The following is a 23,354-nucleotide window of genomic DNA, read 5'->3' as shown; positions in this document are numbered from 1 at the left end:
AATGGCACGGGAGAGCCCAGAGAAGCACCAGACATCGGCGGGAGCATCCCTCCCGCCGCCTATAACAATCAAGAAGCTGAACTGCCGTTTTAATCTTCCTTATGGTGCGCAGAATCACCAGCAGAAAAGGATACATGAATGATGCCAGTAGCTGCAGGCATCACACACACACACACACACACACACACACACACACACACACACACACACACACACACACACACACACACACACACACACACACACACACACACACACACACACACACACACACACACACACCCCAATGTCCAGGATGTCATGAGGTCCTACGGTAGGGAAGTGGTCAAAATAATTGCAAAGTAAAGCTCCACTTTAAGCTAGAAATACACAAAACTGATCTTTTACCTGATCAAATATATTGGAAATTTACCAAAAGCATTACCTCTTTGCGTTTAGACCCAAGTGCACGAGGCTTTGGTGTTTAGATGTCAATTTAAGACTCAGGCATACGGTGGAGCCCCACGGCCAGCAGCCTGTAAAATACTGAGAGAAGCCGACAGTACTGCTCAATGCACCATTCATCCCGGTTTAGCCACAACAGCTAATGTTTAGGACCATATGAACTCAAAGGTGAATGCCTGAAACACAACCTGCGTGCATCCTGAGCATTCCTCCCTGGGTGCATACTGTTGTAAACTGGTAGTACTGCACAGTGCTGTCTAGCCACAGCAGCTGTCCTGAAAAAGTGTTAACAGGTAATAACCCTTTTTTCCCCCTAGTCATCTTCCACGTGGGCTTAAAGAGAGGACAAAATAGAACTACTTGATCAGGGTGGGACCACATCCTGCAGCACTTTTCATGCCAAAGGACTGGTCTTGATTTGTAAAGCACTATAGGCGGGATGTGCTTGCAAAGGTATAAAAGCTGGACCGGGTTGCCGCTTTGCATATCTGGAGCGGTAAAGCTCTGGCCCTTTCAGCCCAAGATGTAGATACTGCTCTTTTGGAGCATCGACTCCAGTTGGTAGAGATGCGGTCTTGTACGCTTCTCCCACCTGCCAAAAGTAATTTGATGACCTTTTACCTTTGTTGGGACTGGCAAACAGTACGAACAGACTGGTTGAGTATCTCCCACTATCTGGTGCACTCAATATACACAATCACGCAACTTCTCATGTCTATATTAAATAATACAGGATTACCATTTCTTCCAATCGGTGGAAGCTGGGAGCTACTTTGGGCAAGAAAAGCAGGGACAAGAGAAAGGATATTGTCCTGAGATATTATGCAAAATGGTTCTGCCATTGAGAGGCCTTGAATTTCTCGACCCTGCTAGAGGAGAAAAGTGCCACTAAAAAAGGACCGTTAAATGGAGCAGTCTTCCAGTGGCTCAAATGGCTCCCTGCAAAGACTCTGTAGTCGAGGGGATAAGTCCCAAGAGGGGAACATCCTAAATTTGGGAGGCCTTCAACTTATGGCTGTGAGAAACCTTTTGATTAGGGGGTTCTACTAGCTTACGATTTAGGAAGCTTGATAGAGACAATACCTGTAAATTGAGGGTACTGACTGCAAGGTTTAGGTCTGCACCTGCTTGGAGGAATTCTAGAACCCCTGGGGATCATAAGGCCTGAGATTCTGTTGATTGTACACCAAACTTTCCACATCTTGTTGTATATATTGGTGGCAGCTTTCCTGCCAAGGATAGTATCCATTACCCTTCCTGACAGCCCCCTCTGCTCTAAAAGCTCCCTTTCAGGAGCCAAGACATCAGAGGCAGTCCGCCTGCCTGCAGATGCATGTTCCCTGATGAATGAGGTCTGGCACGGAGGGGCGTCTCAAGGATCCGAGGTGCCGAGTTTTAACAGTCCTGGGAACAAAGCCCTCTAAGGCCAAAAACGGGGCAATTAGAATGACCAAGGCTCTTATGAAATTCACCAGCCAGCCCAGCTGCTGGAGGTGTACAATGGTCCTGTTCATATTTTGTTCCACTTTCATGGAATCTGCAAATATCAGTGGGTTGTCTAAGGAATTTGAATCTCCTCTGCCCTCAGAATTTGCAGCGCTTCTGCAAGCACTTTTGTAAAAATGTGCAATGCTGACGCTAGGCCGAACGGCAGAGAGTTGAATTTTTGTTCTTCACTGAGAATCTGAGGTATTGTCTGGACTCCAGCTGAACAGGGATGTGCAGATACGCGTCCCTTAGATTAATTGAAGCCATGAAACACCTGCAGTTAACTCCCTGGTAGTGTAAATGGACGCCATCTTGAACCATTTGTATTTGACAAAAACATTGATCAGATTTAGCTGATATTTTCCTGAGGAAGACATGGGAATTAAATCCACCCATCCTTTGATTTGGAGGAATGCAACTTACCACGTCCTCAAGCATATTTTGAAGGAGAGAAGACATGGCCACCGCATTCTCTTGGTAAAATTGTAGGAAGAAATTTTGAGGACAGCCCAGTAATTATAATCTGTATAAGATTGATAAGATCTAGAATAAAATGGTTGCTGTAAATGGCCTTTCATTGTGATAAGGACCCCAATCTTCCCTCCACCTGCATGACAGAGGGGTCCTTTGGCGAGGGGGGGGGGGTTTGAAACAGGAAGCCACCTTTTCCTTCCCCCCCTCCTATACTGCCACCCTTTTCTTTGATCCTGCCTGTTTGCATAATCTTCGTTCTGCCGACATCTGTCACCTGTGCTGCCACTTGTCACTTGAAAGGCACAAGAAAAAAAAAATTGCTGCTTTTTTGGAGATAGGAAACCTTTTCTGTTGGGTGACCTTTGGGTACCAACTCCAACTCTTTCCTGAACAATTTGCCTGAAAAAGGGAGAACAGCGCTTCATTTTTTAGACTATCCCCTTCCCAGGATTTTAACCAGATAGCCCTCCTGGCCTCGTTAACCAAGGCTTTGGCTCTGGCCGTTAACCTCAGATTCTGTGGAAGCATCCGCTATACAAGCCACTGCCTTGTTTAATGTTGGTAGAGTCTCCAAGATTTCTTTGGGAGTATCTGACTCCAAGCGAGCGGAGCGGTTTGAACCACAAATCAGGAGTACAGGCTACACCGGTAGTGACAAGGGCAGGTTTAAAGTTACTTGAAAAAGGCATGGGAGGCCTGTTCAGCCAACCATTGGCTTCCCTGGCCATTGGCCCCTTTAATGAGCCTGTATCCTCAAAAGAGTGTTCCACTCCTTTTGATAGGGAGGCATCCAACTTGGGACACTTCTCCCATAGACTCATTTTCTTCGAAAGGCAACCTCCTTTTGAGGTTTTTAGGAGAAAGATTTTTCTGGTACTTTCCACTCCTGCAACACTATTTTAGTGAAGAGTGAACTGGAAAGGTTCTTCTCTGCGTGGATTAGAGGCCTGCATATAACAGGTCATGCACAGACTGTTCTTTACCTTATGGCTCCACCAACTCCAGGGTATCGTATATGGCAGGGATATGCAATTAGCGGACCTCCAGCTGTTGCAGAACTACACGTCCCAAGAGGCATAGCAAGACTGACAGCCACAAGTATGACACCCAGAGGCAAAAGCATGATGGGACTTGTAGTTTTGCAACAGCTGGAGGTCCGCTAATTGCATATCCCTGGTATATGGCATTCCACATCCTGCAGAGAAGTTATTGCCCTGCTTAGCTTAGTATTGTCCAAATTGAGAGTGAACTGTTTATCCCATCCTTCAGGTTGTTTATGAACAAATTAAAAATGATTGGTCCCAGGACAGAACCCTGGGGGACCCCACTTTCCACCCCTGACCATTCCAAGTACTCCCCAATTATCACTACCCTCTGAACTCACCCTTGTAAACCGTTTTCAATCCATGTACTCACCCTACAGTCCATGCCAACGGACCTTACTTTGTACAGTAAACATTTATGGGGAATTGTGTCACATACCCATGTCTACAGGCCTCCCTTTATCTAGATGGCAGCTCCCCTCATAGAAGGTTAATAGATTGGTTTGGCAAAAACGATTCTTCATGCATTCATGCTGTCCATACAGTCCAGATATGTAATAAATTCATATGGAAACCATTCTATGCAATACATTTTAGCAGCAAATAATAGATCTTCCAAACCAGCTTCTATGCCAGCAGAGTGGGAAACCCTCCACCACAAACGCTCTCCAATTACTCCACCTAACCGGAATGTTTGACCACCTATAATGGATTGTCACACAAGCTTTGTATATAATCCAGATAGTAAGGAATCAGAACTCCAGACAACAGCTCTCCATAAATACTTCCAAAGCAATCCATCTGCATGGATTTCATTTTTTTTTTATTAAACCAGCCTTCAGTTCAGTTTTAAATCATCATCTCTTGCTACCATTTTCATTGTGATCAGATGGTAATCATGATCTTGATGGTCAGCTTTAGACATCAGCAGACACTCCCAAAGCATTCCAATTTGTGCTGAGGAGTGCCTAAAGGTCCATACACACACAAAAATCATATGGGAAAAAAAAAAAATTGTACGACAAAGCGGTCTACCGATTTCCAGATCGTTGGTACGGTGCTTGCAACAGCTGATTTTGCTTTTTCGTCAGTAAACCTGGATGTGCAGACTATAAAATTTTATCGGATGTGAATTCAACATTCAATTTACATTTGTACGGTTTTCGTACAAAAAATAAAATAAAATTGTAAGAGCAAGGCTACGCATGCTTAGAAACTAAATACATGCAAAAACTGGAATCAATTTCCACTTTTGATACACAATGCACTTATTTACCAACTTTTTTAGTTGGTCGATTTCTAGTTTGGCTCACACTTAAAGGGTTATCGCATCAATTTTTATATAGTTTTAGTCCAGGGAACGCTGAAGTGGCAGACAGAGTGGTGACTGATAGTCACCAGCGCCCTGTAGCCTGAAGATCGAGAGCTGAAAGCTCAGCTGTGTTCGATCGGTCAGTTCTCAGTCTTCGAGGCAGCAGACACAGGCAGCGTCAGACCAATGCTACAGCCACCTAGGACAGAATATTTGTGCATATCCCTGCAAATTCGTTTAGAAGTTGATATTTTTGGGAGAAATACGTGCCTAGGTCAATGCTGCATCTGCTGCCCCTGCAGCTCAAAGGCTGAGAACAGAGTGATCAAACATTGACGATTGCTCATGGTGCAATGAGAACCAAGCAGAGAGCCGTTGACTGTCAGTCACCAGTTCTCTGCTCCCTTCCCCATGCTCACTGGAGCGCTGGGCCATGGAGTGACAGGAGCAGCTGGCTTCGGCTCTCAGCAGCTCACTTAGAGGCCGATTCAGGTGTTTGTCCAGGCATCTGGGTGGATTCCGACCATATGGTTGCTATTCTTCCCCAGCCTGGACAGGCTCCGACATCAGCAGACTGAAAACAGGTCACAGGAGTGTGGAACGAACAGCACACTTATGATCCATAGAAGTACAATCAAATGAAGTTTTGGCTGTACTTAAAGATGAACTTCTTGCCAGTCTGGCAGGACACAAGACCCGAATTGTCTCTGCTACTGGCAAAGGGGAATTAAATCTTCCTATCCTTTACAGTCAAGAAAGCTAAACACCATGGCCATACACTCTACGAAAAAACGTACGAACGTTCAGTCGTGAGCGCAAATGATAGTGCCATCATGTAATGACCGATAAATCGTTCAGTGGACATAGTTTTTTTTTTTTTACATATACCTAGTGCAGAAAGTTCGGACGGGAAACACATTACCCTTCCGGTTTATCGTTCGTTAGAAAATTTCCAAACTTGTCCTTTGTTTTTTCAGCTCAAAAACGTCCCAACGATTATCGATTTTGTGCCCATTAACTGTTCAAAAAACAAACGAACTGTCTGAACGACCGAATTCCAACCGATTTTTCGTATATAGTGTATGGTCAGCATAAGCCGCCGATTTGCAGTTGCCATGGTGCCGTACATGTGATCAGCTATGACATCAGATACTTGAGTGCTTACAGTTTGATTGGGAACCAACATAAGCAACTAGTAACAGTTGCTCACAGCATGCTTTCAGTGCAACCGTTTTGGGAAACCATTCAAGTGGAACAAAATGGACATACTCACCTAAACTTCAACATTTGCGAGTACCCTCGATCACATCTTACAACATTCTTCCTCTTGATTGGCCGGTATGGGATGAGGTCACCAATGCATGGGAGTTCAGTCATCCTGGCACACTGGAAGTGTGCCAGAATACAAACATGTGAAAATAGCACCACGTACACACCTCCCAATTATCCTTCAATCTGTTCTCCCACAGTGGGTGCCAGCCACTCTAGGAGCATGTCTCACACCATAGAACAATCACAAGGGCAAAATTATGGGGCACACACACACACCACTTTCCAGCACAAAGCAGAGGGGTTGTGGGACTTTAACCACTTAAGCCCCGGACCATTTTGCAGCTAAAGGACCAGGCCCCTTTTTGAGATTTGGCACTGCGACGTGGCTCCCAAACAAAATTGGCATCCTTTTTTCACACAAATAAAGCTTTCTTTTGGTGGTATTTGATCACCTCTGCAGTTTATTTGTTGCGCTACAAACAGAGCGAATTACTTTTTGCTATAAATATCCCCCCAAAAAAAAAATCCCCTCACTTAAGGCCGATACGTATTCTACATATTGTGGGTAAAAAAAAAAAAAAAAAGGAGAAATTACAATAAGCGTTGGTTGGTTTGCGCAAAAGTTATAGCATCTCCAAAATAGGGGATAGTTTTATGGCATTTATATTAATATTTTATTTTTTACTAGTAATGGCAGCAATAAGCAATTTTCATTGTGACTGCCACATTATGGCGGACACATCGGACACTTGACACATTTTTGGGATCATTGTAATTTTTACAGCGATCAGTGCTTTTGTCCGAAGGGCGTTGGCCAGGAACTTGTCTTGCATACAAAATGGCAAATAATTGTCGGCCAACAAACACGAAACTACGTGGTTTTTCAGCTCTTTAGTGCCACCCTTTGGGCAACTTCTGCTAATGTGTTATGGTGAGCATTGCTTCTGAACATGAGCATTTTTACTAAGTACTTTTGTCCAAAAAAACTTGTCTACACACGATCGGAAAATTAAACAATTGTTAGCGGATAATTTTAAAGCATGCTATCCCACATTTGTCCGCAGAATGTCCGAGAAGAATTGTCCAATGGAGCATACAAACGGTCATGTTTTCAATCAGCCTGTCACCACACAATTCCAGTCAGAAAATCCAAGTCATGTGTAGGAGGCTTAAAGTCTTGTTTACACGGACCAAATGTCAAGAGACATTGGCCGGCTTCAACAAAAACCAGCCGACATTTGGCCCTGTGTGTATGTCACACAAGGATGCTGAAAAACAATCAGTCTACCAGCTCCTGATCAGGACTCTCAGCCATTGGCTGAGATCGCTGACCAGAGTGTTCTGGCAGGGGGGCTGTCCCCATGTCAGAAAATAACTGCTCAGCAGGGGAGATCACTGTACCAACTTCGGATTAGTACTGCGGCTTCGACCAAACTATTAGTGTGTAAGTGGAGCTTAAGATGCCTGACATCCTTATATAAAGACCTCAGGGCAGCAGCTCAAAACTACCGCAACATTTTGGGGGCACGCAAACAATTATGGATGTGTGAACTAAAAATTGGGCAGCACTAGCCCACCTAAATAGAGAGGTTGTTTCAAGATGGAGAAGCCAAATCTGCAAAGCTTATTATTCCAAACAACGGAAGTCACATGGTGTCTAGCTGCCTAAAGGACAAGGGAACCCATACAGGGGCATTCCCGAGTATGTATAAAAATAGAGGCCGTAGCTTCATCTTAATGGAGGTTAATTTTCCCCAATAAAATAGCCTGTGCCTTGCTAATCCCAAAAGAGGGGAAAGTTAAGGGATACAAAATCTGGGTTATTGACACCCAAATACTGTAAAAACTTTGTTTGAAAGCGTTTTGCAAGACAAGCAACATTTTGTAAAAATTGACTTGATACACAAGCAGTGTCTTGATATACAAGTAGCATCAAGTCACAACTGAGAATAAAAGAGAAGAGGCGCCTCCAAGTGTAACAATATGGTTACATTTAGCAACCAACATGGATGATGATTAAAACAAGTAAGCAGGCATCAAGGGTAACGCTGTCCACAGACTGTCCTCCACACCACCATTGATGTCATCCCTTTCACAAGCACTTCCAGATCACTCTACTGCAGGGTAGTCTTCCCAGTCATGATTGCAGACTGACAGCGGTGAGGAGGATGGTCTATGTGGACAGCTTTACCCCAGATGCCTGCATACTTAGATGCACCTCTTAATCATCAACCATGCGAGTTGCTAAATCTTGTACCTTCATTAAATGTAACCATATTGCTACACTTAGGAGGTGACTCTCATACTCTGTAGCACCTGCTGGATTTTGTCCATGAACCCCTTGTGTGAAGGCGGCCATTTGTGAATGGACCCATCACATTGCTATAATCTTTTTATATGGATTATAAACAGAAGGATTTATGAATACATGGTTGTGGAACAAATCATCTGCATTTGGATAATTTCTTATGGGGAAATTCACTTTGATATACAAGGTCTTAGATTACAGGCAGGTTTCCGAAAAAAAAATTCTCGCAATCCAAGGTTTTACTGTACCTAAAGCCTTAATCTTCATTACTCAATGAAGGGCTTCAGTTCCACTTTAAGTTGGTGGGTTGAATTCCACTTTAAAGGGTCACTAAAGGAAAACATTTTTTTTTGCTGAAATGACTGTTTATTGGGTATAGAGACATAAAAGTTAACTGATTCCTTTTAAAAATGATTAAAAATGTAATTTAATCTATCATATAATGTGCCTCTAGTTTCACTTTCGGTTTTAAGGTACATACATGAAGTTCCGGGTGAGAGGTGAGTCGGGAAGACTCACCGAACAAAAACAAACAAATCCAGGGCAGTGTTTTGTTTTTAAAATGAATCTGATTGGTTCTGAGGAGTTTTAGACACACAGTAATGACAGCTTAGACCACCGTGAAAATCTCCCAGTACGATGGTTATAAGGAAACAGGCAACCAGGAAGTGTGGAGATCACAGCAGAATTACAGCTACTTCAAAGCAAAAATGAACAATGAGGACATGAAACCAGTACTGCAGTAAGGTAAAGGAAGCTATTTAGCTTAAAAAAAAATTCCTTTAGTGACCCTTTAAGTTACAGGTTTTTCCCCTCCAGCAACTTTTGACTGCATAGTGGGCCAAAGTATGCAATCCCAATTATGTTGATGCAGCTTTAATGATGTACTCTGGATTACAGAGCTGCATTAAATCCGCCTGGAGTTGAAATGCAACTGTGTGCAAGGGTACCTGGGAGAAGTGATGCAGTTTTAAGAAGTGTGAACACCACCTATGTGATTTATGCTTTTTTTAGGTGAATAGTCAATTTCATTATTTTTAAAGCCATCCTCACTTTACAGCATGTTTACACAAGTGCCTGAAACTTTCACGGTATTTTAAATGAGAGACGTCTCCCCATTTACAAGTAGGGAGTTCATGTTCTGCCCCTCCCATCCTCCATGTGATGGAAAGTAGGGTTTCCTACCCACACCCACTGTCAGATTTGGGAAAGTGGTGCCTCTGTGCATGGCTCTGCCCACACAGCCATGTCATTCATAGGAATTTGAGAATGAAAACACTAAAAGTACCATCTACCACCACAGCGGACAGACTTACTTTGAATGAACTGCGGGCGCACTTATCATGCTTGTAGGTCATTCACACTGCCTACAACTCTGAAAATTACAGCCTGTACAGCGGTACGGGGACAGAGCTGTAGGCTTTGTGTGCAAGAGCAGGACAACACGACTGCAAACTGCTGGTGAAATACTTGGCAGGCTCCAGTTTTAAAAAATAAATGAACTTTTAACCTGCAAAGAAAATTAATTTTTTAATTCAATCTTATTTAATTCAGAAAAGAGATAGAAAGACAAATATCGTCTCAAACATTACATACAGTAATAGCAAATACATCAACCGTAAGCATCGTGTTTGACATAGTAAAAACATGTCTAAGTTATGTGATGAAAGGGAAAAGAAAAAAAAAAGAAAGGGAATAGGAGCGTGTGTGTGTGTGGACTATTATATGGCCGTACGATTGAGCATTCTCCCGCTATATGGAATAATTAGTTGTATCTACCAACCTCACATTAGTGAGGGGTTCAACGTTGCATCACACGTGGTATATGGGGAGAGATTATACACGGATCCGGAAGTAAAATAAGACCCATGGGGTCTCACAACGGGTAGATAGCCATAGGCGGGTCGGGGCCACGATACGTTAGCTCTATGAGGTCTTAGGGAAGTATTTAGAGATCAAGAAAAGGACAAGAAGCAGGGGCAGATAAAAAAGGGGGGGCAAAGAAATCGGGGACAGGAATCAGGAGACAAGGGTCACTCCATCATGGTTCCAGGGTCACATCGTCTATGCCACGTTCGGCCCAAGATATAAACTCAGAAGAGTATCGGAACAAACTGAATAATTTCGCCGAAGGACATATAATCCTGATGGGGGATCTAAACTTTGTTCTCAATCCCACAGAAGACAGTACGTTCCGTGGGAAGGTGACAAAAATAGAGCAACTACAGAGAATTAAACATAAGTTACATGATCGTCAACTAGTAGACGTTTGGCGGATTTTCCATCCAAACGAACACGATTATACATTTTTCTCCCCCCCCCACGGAACGTACTCTAGAATATACTACATCTTAGTGGATCACGGGTTGCTTGACTCTATCATAGACACAGAAATTGGAATCATGACGGTGTCAGACCATGCTCCAACAACAATGAAAATCCTTTTATCCACACAAAAGAAACAGTGGCCGTTGTGGCGACTAGACGATAGCCTGATCCGAGATGAAGAAGGGGCAAGAAGGGTGGAGGCCGAACTGGAAAAATTATTTCTCATTAATGATACAGTAGGGATTTCCAGTGCAATCTTGTGGGAGACGCATAAAGCATACATAAGGGGAATACTAATCGCGGAGGGGGCTAAAAAAAAAGCAGAAAGGGAAAGCAAAACCATTGCCCTCGTGAAAGAGATAGAGACCCTCGAACGCAAACATAAAGAGCAAAGACTAAAAGAGACCTACCAGAACTTAACCCTGAAAAGAGTGGCACTTAAGGAAATTTTGGAACAGGAAGTGAGGTATAAACTAAACTGCATCTCTAAGGAGAGGTACATATGGGGAAATAAACCAAGTAAGCTTTTAGCCAAAATGGCTCAAAAAAAGAAAACTAGGAACTACATTGAAAAGATTAAGGGGAAAAATGGGAATTTGGTGTACGCAACCGATGAAATTGCGGATAGCTTTAAAAAATATTATGAGGACCTATACACAATAAATCAGTCTGGCTGGCAGAAAGGGGAAAGGGAGGAAGAGACCAGAGACTCTTGTTAAGGCGGGCCTCCCCAGATTGGATGAGACAGAAAGTCTGAATATGGATCGCCCCATAACGGAGGCAGAAATGAAAACAGCCCTAAACTCTATCTCGGGCGGTAAGAGCCCGGGCCCGGACGGGTTCTCTACCATGTATTATAAGAAATTTGGTAATATATTGATTCCAAGGCTGTGCAAATACTTTAACGGGTTAGGATCAGAATTCGAAACCAGCAGGGAAGCTACAGCGGCCGTGATTACGATAATTTTAAAAGAGGGGAAAGACAGCTCTCGCTGTTCGGGGTACAGACCGATCTCTCTGTTAAATACAGACCTCAAGCTGTTTGCAAAAATTTTGGCGGGACGCTTGAAGGGGGTTATGCACTCTCTGGTGCACCCTGATCAGGTGGGCTTTGTCCCCAACAGAGAGGGCAAAGATAATAGCCTTAGGGCAATCCTTTTGCTACAGACCATTAGGCAAAATGAGACCCCCGGTCTGCTCCTGTCAGTTGACGCTGAAAAAGCCTTTGACAGGGTAGATTGGGGGCTCATGACGGAGACCCTCACTGCCATGGGGATAGGAGGCAGGATGTCCCGTTGGATTAAAACACTTTACATCCATCCCACTGCAAAAATTAAAATAAACGGTACACTCTCGGAATCATTCGAGATGAAAAATGGGACTAGGCAGGGGTGCCCCCTGTCCCCTCTTTATTTTGTCATTGGAGCCATTATTGGCTACTATCCGTAAGGATTCTGATATCAACGGAGTAAGAGTAGACGGGGAGGAACATAAATTATCGGCCTTTGCCGATGATATATTATTTTATGTAACCAATCCGGTCAAATCCATCCCAAAGCTCTCAAAAGTATTGAAACAGTACGGTGCCATCTCTAACTTTAAAATCAACGTTACCAAATCAGAAATTTTGAACATCAATCTAAATAAAAGAGAGATAGGATCAGTAAAGGAAGTCTGCGCATACCCTTGGACTAAAGAACTAAAGTACTTAGGTATTAAACTTGCAAATACAGCACAGAAGATGTATAAAATAAACTACGTCCCCTTATTAAACAAAATCAAGAACGAACTAAAAAAAACAGTAAACAAACCAATTTCATGGATAGGTCGCATCAATATGTTGAAGATGGTGGTAGTCCCTAAAATTCTTTATAAATTTCTATTGGTTCCAATCGCCCTCCCACAGCAGTTTCTGAGCATTCTTAACTCCCTGCTACTAAATTATGTATGGAAAAATAGGAAGCATAGAATATCCCTTTCCATATTAAAACAGGGAAAGATGCAGGGCGGGCTGGCGGCTCCGGATATCAAAAGCTATTATAAAGCGGCGGTTTTATCGCGGGCGGTCGAATGGGCCCGGAACAGACCAGATAAAAGATGGGTACAAATCGAGAAAGCGTCAACTAGCAAACACTTGAACAATATCATATGGATCCCTGCACAATACAGAGCATTAGAGCACAAAACACAGGACATTACACGACTCACGTTAAGAATGTGGGATAGAACCCAGGCACAATTAGAGGGGAAATTTAACTCCCCCCTAATGAATTTAAAAGAAAATCCGTTTTTTGCACCGGGGGAAAACAAAATTGGAGGGAACTGGATTAGGGAAGACACTGTGCACTTAGGAGATATTATTAAAAATGGTGACATAATGACCTACGGAGATTTGAAAGCCAAAACGGACTATTGGAATCTTGATAGGTGGCATTACTCCCAATTACACCACTTTGTACAGCTCCTCCCCCGCCCATTACGGACGGAGGCGGAGCTGACCCCACAGGAGAGGATTTGTAAATCAAAGAATTCAAAGGGCACAATCACTAAACTTTACGGGACATTGGTTAAGATAGGGTCTCGGGGAGAAGCACCTTTTATAGAGAAATGGGAAAGACAGTTAGGAAGCACTAGAGGGACAAATTCTTTTCAGAGGATTATTCATCTAACCCACTTTTCCGCAATAGATGTTCGCACTGCCGAAGCAAATTATAAGTGCTTATCAGGGTGGTACATAACCCCAGACAAAGCCAAGAAATTTAAAGCAAACCAGTCCGCTGAGTGCTGGAGGGGCTGTTTAGAAATAGGCACGATGGCCCATCTATGGTGGCTATGCCCAAAGATTCAAAACTATTGGGACACAATACTGAGCCAAATTAAGATTATAACGGGGGAGGAGATAAAGAAAGACCCCTGGGCTGTGCTCTTTCACGGCAGTTCGGAAGGGGTAAAAAAATATAAGCAGTCGTTACTTCCCCATCTTTTATACGCAGCCAAGAAACTTATTCCTAAAAAGTGGCAGGAGAAGGAATGCCCACACGTCTGGAACTGGATAGACGAAGTGGAGGAAACGTACAGGTTAGAAGAACTAAAGGACAGCTACCTGGAAAGGAACAGTGAATACAGGGGGAAATGGGCAAAATGGAAGGAATACAAAAAAACATGGAGTTACGCGGAGAGAGTCAGGGTTCGTTAGGAACTAGAAACGTAAAAATGGGCGTCAATCCACTAGCACCTCCTCGTTTGCACCTTTCCGAGGTTTTATTTGGATCTCTTTTAGAGCGTTGCGGAATTACAGCTTCCTATGCTGAACCGGCTAGGAGACATTTCAAAGGGGAACAGGATGAGATCCCTGGGAGCCATTAGGGGAGGGGGGGGGGGGGTAAAAACAATTTTAAGAAGCTTGGTTAATTTGTATTGGGTTCGACCAGCCTGAACGGGGGTTGGTGGGGAGGTAATTACGGTCAAGGTATTTTAGCCCCAAGGGTTGGACGACATAGAAACCGAAATACTAATGACTAAGTCAAAAAAAAAAAAAAAAAAAGAGAATTGCAGAATAAATACCACATATGATGCAAACCACAAATTGAGACGTAAGAAGCATCAAATCATGAGCTGGTCTCTAGAATTTGGTTAAAAAGCTGAGGTGGTTAAAAAAAAAAAAAAAAAAAAGAAGAGTATCGGAACATGGACCATGAGGTCCAGGTGAGAGAAAACTGCCCACTTTTACCACCCTCTGCCAACAGACGCTCAAGGTCCCTTATGCGGTCCACTTCCACAGCCCAGTCCCCCAGGGAAGGCATGATTAGAAAATGAATTTTTTGATGTAGCACCAACCCCAATAGGGCCGCTGATTTGTGTCCCAAGTTTCCCACTAGTGTAGCAGCAACTAAGAAAAACAGCAACATTCACTGCTCTGGCTCAGTAAACAGACCAGGGATTGTCTTTAACGTTTATTGAATGATAACTTGGATGGGGCTTAGGAAAGCTGTAGGGTACGCCAGAAAACCGAACATCGAGAAGCCACTCCTCTTTGCACAGCCATTTCTTCGAAACAGTTCCTTAAAGTAGTAGAACAAAGCGGACAGCAATAGGACATTTGGCAGTAAACGCTTATTTTTTTAATTGTACCTACAGGTAGGCCTATAAGGCTTACCTGTAGGTACCTTGAATAGCTCCTAAACTTGCAGGAGATATTCAGGGTGCATGCGCTCTTAGGGCTGGCTAACCCTGCCGGACCTTCAGAGCCCATGCCCTAAATGGTGGTTCCTGCACGCATGCGTGGGAGTGACATCATCGCTACTCCAGCCACGCCGTGCCTGAGCAGCTTTACACAGCTAGGACCTCGAAGAAACCATCAGAATCTTCAGCTGGACTGCTTAGAAGGGCAGTGGCACTTCTGGCTGTGAACCTCTACGCCTGGGGAACAGCCCTACTCTTTATGCACTCTCCCAGCCATTATCAGGGCACAATCCCCTAGAGCTGGAGCAGCATACAATGCATCTGGAAAGTATTCACAGTGCTTCACTTCTTCCACATTTTGTTATGTTACAGCCCTATTCCAAAAAATTTAACAAATGCAAGATTTTCCACAAGAAAAAAAAAATAAAAAATCTATAAACCATGCCACATAATGACATGAAAGAAGTTTGAGAAGGAAGGGAAAAATATTGAGCTAGTCTTAAAAAAAGGTGAAAACCAAAATAAATAAGAGCAGCTACATAAAATGTGACCAAGATTAAAATGTGACTAATAGGAAATGTAGCGCTAGAATTAAGAGAAATTAAGAGAAACTCGCACGTTCAAGACATATCAAAGGAGCGACTGAGCGATTGAGTTGCCCTTTGGAGTTTTCTCCATTGAGCCATCCTCAGATCGTGAAAATTATTCTTTGATCGGAAGTCGGTCTACCATCGTCTGAGGACTATTTGGACATCCAGTGAATTCAGAGTCTCCCTCTAATTCGGGACATCTTCTAAAAATGTTGGACCGAACAGATAGCCGATGACATCTAGAGCAGGGGGTCTCCAAACTTTTGAAACAAAGGGCCAGTTTACTATCCTTCAGACTTTGGGAGGGCCGGATTGTGGCCAGTGGGGGGTAATAAATGTCTCAGGACCAGCATCAATGAGAATAAATATGGCCTCAGGGTTGGTGGTCAGTAGGAGGAGGAGTAGTACTACTAATAGGGGAGGAATAGTATCCAATCATTGGTATCAATGAAAGAAATAGTGACCCATTGTTGGTGTAAGTGTGAGGATTCGTTCTTCATATTGTTGAGAGAAATACTGCCCCAAGGGCCGGATAAAGCCTAGCAAAGGGCCACATCTGGCCCTTGGGCCAGTTTGGAGACCCCTGATCTAGAGTCTTCAGACAAGCTGATGTGACTTGCCATTGGGATTTCATACGCTCCAACGATCTGCCCAATAAGTAGATCCACCGGTTCCGGTAAGAGTGTTCTCCCTCACTCCTTTGCAAGAAGGTTTATGTGATGACCCCAATTGCTACACGTCTGGTTTCATCTTTCCATGGCTTTTTGAATGGCTGATCGCCGCCATTTACTAGTAAAAATGAATAAAAATGCCTTAAAAATACCCCCCATTTTGTAAACGCTATAACTTTTGCGCAAACCAAACGCTTATTGCGATTTTTTTTTTTAAGAAAAATATGTAGAAAAATACGCATTGGCCTAAACTGAGGGAAAAAAAATGTTTATATATTTTTGGGGGATATTTTTTTTTTTTTTTAAAACATGTTATACTAACCTCCACTGTGCAGTTCGTTTTGCACACAATGGCCCCGATCCTGGTCTTCTGGGGTCCCTCGGCGGCTGTCGCGGCTCCTCCCCGCAGCAGCTACACACAGGCATGCGAGCGAGCTTGCATGGTGTGTAGCTGTTGCGGGCGCACTCCTGTGATACAGTGGCTGCCATAGCCACCGCTGTATCCCTTGGCCCTGTCCCCCGGTGCGCCTCATCTTTGAATGCGATTGACAGCAGCGCCAGCCAATGGCTTCGCAGCTTTCAACTCATCCACCGGGCTTCGACTTCAGGAGGATGACAGGGGTGAGCGCGGGACTTTCGAAGGGTCAAGCAAGTGAAATGGGGGCTCAGGGGGGCGGCATCATCTGATGTTTTTTCACCTTAATCCATAGAAAGGTGAAAAAAAAAATTCCTTTACAACGCTACATTTCCTATTACAGTGAAAGAAGTTTGTTTGAAATCTTTGGAAATTAAAAATATGACATTACAAGTCACTCCAACTTGAACAACGGCTAATGCATGCACAGTACAGACAGCAGCCTGTATCACGCATGCGTCAGCCAAAGACAGCACCAGTTCATTCTGTACATGTCTCTGCCAAACACAGGAAAAGAGTGCTAGCAACATGTACTGCACATGCATTGTATATACAAAGCTCTGTCACTTCTGCGCATGCATTACATGATCAGAGCACCAAGCAGCTTGCACTTATTCAGCGAGCACATCAGCCCAGTGGCTCTCAACTCCTGTCCCCAGGACCCACCAACAGGCCAGGTATGCAAGATAACTGAAATACATCACATGTGATATCATTGGTGCTCAGTGATTGCAGTATTCTTGTCTGCATCTCCCCAATGCAATACAGAACATTTGGCCTGTTAATGGGTCCTGAGGACAGGAGTAGAAAACCACTATTATAGGTGAAATCTACACTTTCAAAAAAAGGGAGTCAAAAAGCAATATTAATGTGAGGAACGCTATTACTATTTGTTTATATATTTAATAACACTTTAAACCAGCATGAGCTCTAAACCCTATATTCAATCCTTCAAATGATCAACAAGCAATAGTCTCACCTGGCCTGTAATTCCTGTCATGAGTGCCACCTTCCTGGGCTTGCCACCATTGGATGGGGATCCGTTTCCCTGATTGCATGCCATGCTTCAAAACTGTTGATCTGCGTGGAGAAGAGACCGGCTGTGTGTGCTCTGCAATGTCACGCAAGGTGCACTAAGGGAAAAGGAAGGGACAGGTAAGACAGGTTATACAGGTGCCTCAAGAGTTAAAACGTAAAGGTAAGGGAGGGGACTGGATAAGGTTGCTAATGGTGCTGAACGCCCTGCTATGCCAAAGATCAGGAAACAATTACTGCGCTAAGACACAAAGGCAGGTAAACGTCAGTAAATGGTAATGTGACACATGGCAAGGGGTGTGTTTCTGTAAGGAAATGGGTAATGACGAGGAAGCTCAGGTGTAATAATGTACCTGGAGGATCACAGCTTTGCTAAAAAAGAAAAACACACACACACACACACACACACACACACACACACACATAATGTAGGTCTGGCAGTAAAAGGATTATAAATATAATCCTGCAGAAGAAAACACAGGATCTACAATGTGTGAGTGAATTGTGTATCTCTAGGAGCACACAGGATCTACAATGTGTGATTGAATTGTGTATCTATAGGAGCACACAGGACCTACAATGTGAGAGTGAATTGTATATCTATAGGAGCACACAGGATCTACAATGTGCGAGTGAATTGTATATCTCTAGGAGCACACAGGATCTACAATGTGTGAGTGAATTGTGTATCTATAGGAGCACACAGGATCTACAATGTGTGAGTGAATTGTATATCTCTAGGAGCACACAGGACCTACAATGTGTGAGTGAATTGTGTATCTATAGGAGCACACAGGATCTACAATGTGTGAGTGAATTGTACATCTATAGGAGCACACAGGATCTACAATGTGTGAGTGAATTGTATATCTATAGGAGCACACAGGATCTACAATGTGTGAGTGAATTGTATATCTATAGGAGCACACAGGATCTACAATGTGTGAGTGAATTGTATATCTATAGGAGCACACAGGATCTACAATGTGCGAGTGAATTGTATATCTATAGGAGCACACAGGATCTACAATGTGCGAGTGAATTGTATATCTGTAGGAGCACACAGGATCTACAATGTGCGAGTGAATTGTGTATCTGTAGGAGCACACAGGATCTACAATGTGCGAGTGAATTGTGCATCTATAGTTGCACACAGGATCTACAATGTGCGAGTGAATTGTGTATCTCTAGTTGCACACAGGATCTACAATGTGTGAGTGAATTGTGTATTTATAGGAGCACACAGGATCTACAATGTGCGAGTGAATTGTGTATCTATAGGAGCACACAGGATCTACAATGTGTGAGTTGTATATCTATAGGAGCACACAGGATCTACAATGTGCGAGTGAATTGTGTATCTATACGAGCACACAGGATCTACAATGTGTGAGTGATTTGTATATCTATAGGAGCACACAGGATCTACAATGTGTGAGTGAATTGTATATCTATAGGAGCACACAGGATCTACAATGTGTGAGTGAATTGTGTATCTATACGAGCACACAGGATCTACAATGTGTGAGTGAATTGTGTATCTATACGAGCACACAGGATCTACAATGTGTGAGTGATTTGTATATCTATAGGAGCACACAGGATCTACAATGTGTGAGTGAATTGTATATCTATAGGAGCACACAGGATCTACAATGTGTGAGTGATTTGTATATCTAGAGGAGCACACAGGATCTACAATGTGTGAGTGAATTGTGTATCTATAGGAGCACACAGGATCTACAATGTGTGAGTGAATTGTGTATCTATAGGAGCACACAGGATCTACAATGTGTGAGTGATTTGTATATCTAGAGGAGCACACAGGATCTACAATGTGTGAGTGAATTGTATATCTATAGGATCACACAGGATCTACAATGTGTGAGTGAATTGTGTATCTATAGGAGCACACAGGATCTACAATGTGTGAGTGAATTGTGTATCTATAGGAGCACACAGGATCTACAATGTGCGAGTGAATTGTATATCTATAGGAGCACACAGGATCTACAATGTGCGAGTGATTTGTAAATCTATAGGAGCACACAGGATCTACAATGTGCGAGTGATTTGTAAATCTCTAGGAGCACACAGGATCTACAATGTGTGAGTGTATTGTAAATCTATAGGAGCACACAGGATCTACAATGTGTGAGTGAATTGTGTATCTATAGGAGCACACAGGATCTACAATGTGTGAGTGTATTGTAAATCTATAGGAGCACACAGGACCTACAATGTGTGAGTGAATTGTGAATATATAGGAGCACACAGGATCTACAATGTGTGAGTGAATTGTGAATATATAGGAGCACACAGGATCTACAATGTGTGAGTGAATTGTATATCTATAGGAGCACACAGGATCTACAATGTGTGAGTGAATTGTGTATCTATAGGAGCACACAGGACCTACAATGTGTGAGTGAATTGTGTATCTATAGGAGCACACAGGATCTACAATGTGTGAGTGAATTGTGTATCTATAGGAGCACACAGGATCTACAATGTGCGAGTGAATTGTATATCTATAGGAGCACACAGGATCTACAATGTGCGAGTGATTTGTAAATCTATAGGAGCACACAGGATCTACAATGTGCGAGTGATTTGTAAATCTCTAGGAGCACACAGGATCTACAATGTGCGAGTGATTTGTAAATCTATAGGAGCACACAGGATCTACAATGTGCGAGTGATTTGTAAATCTCTAGGAGCACACAGGATCTACAATGTGTGAGTGTATTGTAAATCTCTAGGAGCACACAGGATCTACAATGTGTGAGTGAATTGTATATCTATAGGAGCACACAGGATCTACAATGTGTGAGTGAATTGTGTATCTATAGGAGCACACAGGATCTACAATGTGTGAGTGAATTGTGTATCTATATGAGCACACAGGATCTACAATGTGTGAGTGAATTGTGTATCTATAGGAGCACACAGGACCTACAATGTGTGAATGAATTGTATATCTATAGGAGCACACAGGATCTACAATGTGTGAGTGAATTGTGTATCTATAGGAGCACACAGGATCTACAATGTGTGAGTGAATTGTGTATCTATATGAGCACACAGGATCTACACTACAGCAACCACCTTGACCATTCAGTGTCCTCACAGAGATATACAGAGGACAGTGTAGCAGGTGTATTGGCAATGAGCACGTCCTTGTCTGGTGATGCTTGTAAGCATTAAAGCCACATTGTAGAAAGCAGGAAGTGATAATTACTGAGCTGTGAGGGGACGTCCAAGAAGCTTGCTGTTTCCTTATTAGCAGAGCTGGCGAAGAGCACAGGAACACACACACGGGCCAAATGAAAAGGTAAACGATTGCTGATCATCAATTTTATACTCCGCCACTGGCTATTCGCTTCCTGTTTCGTCCATGAGATATTGAATGCAGCGGCTCCACTGACAACCAACCAGAAGCTGCCCTCCGCTCGCAAGTCCCGCCCAGCGCTCCACCCTCCACCTCTGCACTGTCACACTGACACCGCTCTTGTTCTAGAGTTCCACGAAAGCGCAGAATCCAAGAACAGCGTGCGCGCTCCCCGACGCTTTTCAGGCACTGCGCATGTGCAGACAACAGTGCACGCTGATCACCTCTTGATCTCTATGCGGCTGCTACATGTTTTTACAAACTGCTCTTCTTCATACAATTTAACTCACAAGACTTTTCTGGCTAAAGACACATAATACTGTGATAGCTTGCTGCGTTTTTTAAATATTGTGTGCGTGCAGTCTATTTTTTTAACCTGGTGATGCTTTTTTAACCTGGTACTTTCTGTGAAAAGGTGACAACGCTGCTCCTGCAGTGTCTCTGTGGATGGATTTGGAGTGGCTTACACCCTTGACAAAGGTTATAGGGTGAAAGTATTTGACATCTGGCATCCCAAAACTTTTAAAGCTGAAAGTGTTTTTTTTTTTTTCATAAAGGAAAATAAAAACTTTCAGTAGGAAGCCCCCCAAAACTTACTTGAGCCAGATCGTGATTCAGCGATGTGCACAAGAGGAGCCGTTCACCCGGGTCTCTGCCTCCCCATTGGCTGTGGGCTCCCGCTGCTACCGTGTTTCCCCCGAAAATAAGTCCAGGTCTTTTATTAATTTTGGCAACAAAAAACACAGTAGGGCTTATTTTCGGGGTAGGTCTTACCATGTAATGTGCTGTCTTTTCTCCCCCTCTCTCTCCCTGCCTGACAGGAATCCCCAGTGTAAATGGAGTTAAAATGTTTGTAAAATCCTATAATCCATTCTATTACAGTAGTATATAATGTATAATGTGTGTGTTTCTGTAATATAATTGTGCCAAATACCTTCGTTCAGCGCTTCTGTGACCCGCTCTCTTCCCCGCAATTATATTACAGAAACACACACATTGTACATTATATACTACTGTAATAGTATGGATTATAGGATGTTACAAACATTTTAAACTAGGGCTTATTTTCGGGGTAGGGCTTATATTGCAGCCCTCCTGGAAAATAACGATAGGTCTTATTTTCGGGGTAGGTCTTATTTTCGGGGAAACATGGTATCAACCACAGCTAGTGAGCAGGGGGCCGAGCCAGGTCTTACAGACACACACAGAGAGTAGCTCAAGAGCAAGCATGGGCAACCAGAGAAGAGAAGCCAACGGGGTACCCAATAAGGGAGGATCAGGGCTGCTCTTGCAAAACCATTGCACAGAGCAGGTAAGTATAATATTTTTTTTTTTTATAATGAATTTACCTTTAATATCACTTGAAGTCTAGGTATGATAATTTGTACAGAGTTATAATGGTCCAGCTTGAAGTGTAAGTATTGTATGTCTGTGCCATACTTATTGGATCCCTGTGAACGCTGGAAATCACTGTACTAGGCATCAGTGGTCTCCCCTCAGGAAACACTTTGCATTTTCTCAATGAATGTAAAACAGAAAATTGAATACTTAGCTTTCCGTAATTTTCCTTTCCTGGTGCCTGACCATGGCAGCATACATATGGTTGGTTACTCCGCCCCCAACCAACCCACAGGACAATTATAACTCTTTAAAAGAGTGTCCGCCCCCCCATACACCATTCTTGTAACTAGACTCAAACATTTAAAGGGGTGGTTCACCCTAAAAACTACTTTTTTTTATTACACTGGCCCCCCACATTACAATACGATTAAGGCTCTTATTTTTTTTTTTTGATGCTGTACATACCTTTGTACAGCATATTCACCCGTGGCATCCGGGTTGCGAGTCCCGCGGGAGTGGGCGTTCCTAACATGTCTGTGATTGACGTTTTTCCCAAAAACGAGCTCTCCCCCTCGCGTAAGCCGCGTCACGGTTGGCGAAAGGAGCCGAACGGCGAGTCGGCGCTATACTGCGCATGCGCATCGCCGTTCGGCTCCTTTCGCCAATCGTGACGCGGCTTACGCGACGGGGGGGAGCTCGTTTTTGGGCAAAACGTCAATCACAGACATGTTAGGAACGCCCACTCCCACGGGAAAAAAATAATAATAGCCTAAATCGTATTGTAATGTGGTGGGCCAGTGTAATAAGAAAAAGTAGTTTTTAGGGTGAACCACCCCTTTAAGGATTATAGCAAGGGAGGGCGTATGCTGCCATGGTCAGGCACCAGGAAAGGAAAATTATGGAAAGGTAAGTATTCAATTTTCCATTTAGCTGGTGCCTTCCATGGCAGCATACATATGGTTAATAACTCGCTCACAGGGAGGGTAGCTTCCAAAATATTTTTACTTTCAATTATAGATCAGACAGCTATGAAGCCCCTCTGCTTCTTTTTTTTTTTTTA

At 43.3% G+C, this 23,354-nt stretch overlaps 1 protein-coding gene across 1 annotated transcript in view; it reads right to left on the bottom strand.

Annotated features, from left to right (window-relative positions):
• GMDS (GDP-mannose 4,6-dehydratase) overlaps window positions 1–21,015 on the bottom strand; it is a 699,766-nt gene extending 678,751 nt beyond the window's left edge. The window contains exons 1-2 of the mRNA XM_040353629.1: window positions 20,804–21,015; window positions 17,507–17,660 (exon numbers count right to left, since the gene is read on the bottom strand). Coding sequence (XP_040209563.1) covers window positions 17,507–17,590 — 84 coding nt within the window. The 5' untranslated portion in view covers window positions 17,591–17,660; window positions 20,804–21,015. The remainder of the gene's footprint in view (window positions 1–17,506; window positions 17,661–20,803) is intronic.
• Window positions 21,016–23,354: the final 2,339 nt, after the last annotated feature.

The sequence above is a fragment of the Rana temporaria genome, chromosome 5 (assembly GCF_905171775.1).
Source record: "Rana temporaria chromosome 5, aRanTem1.1, whole genome shotgun sequence".
Taxonomy (NCBI): Eukaryota; Metazoa; Chordata; class Amphibia; order Anura; family Ranidae; genus Rana; species Rana temporaria.
Note: the sequence above shows the minus strand (reverse complement) of the source record. Positions and strands in the feature narration are given on the sequence as shown.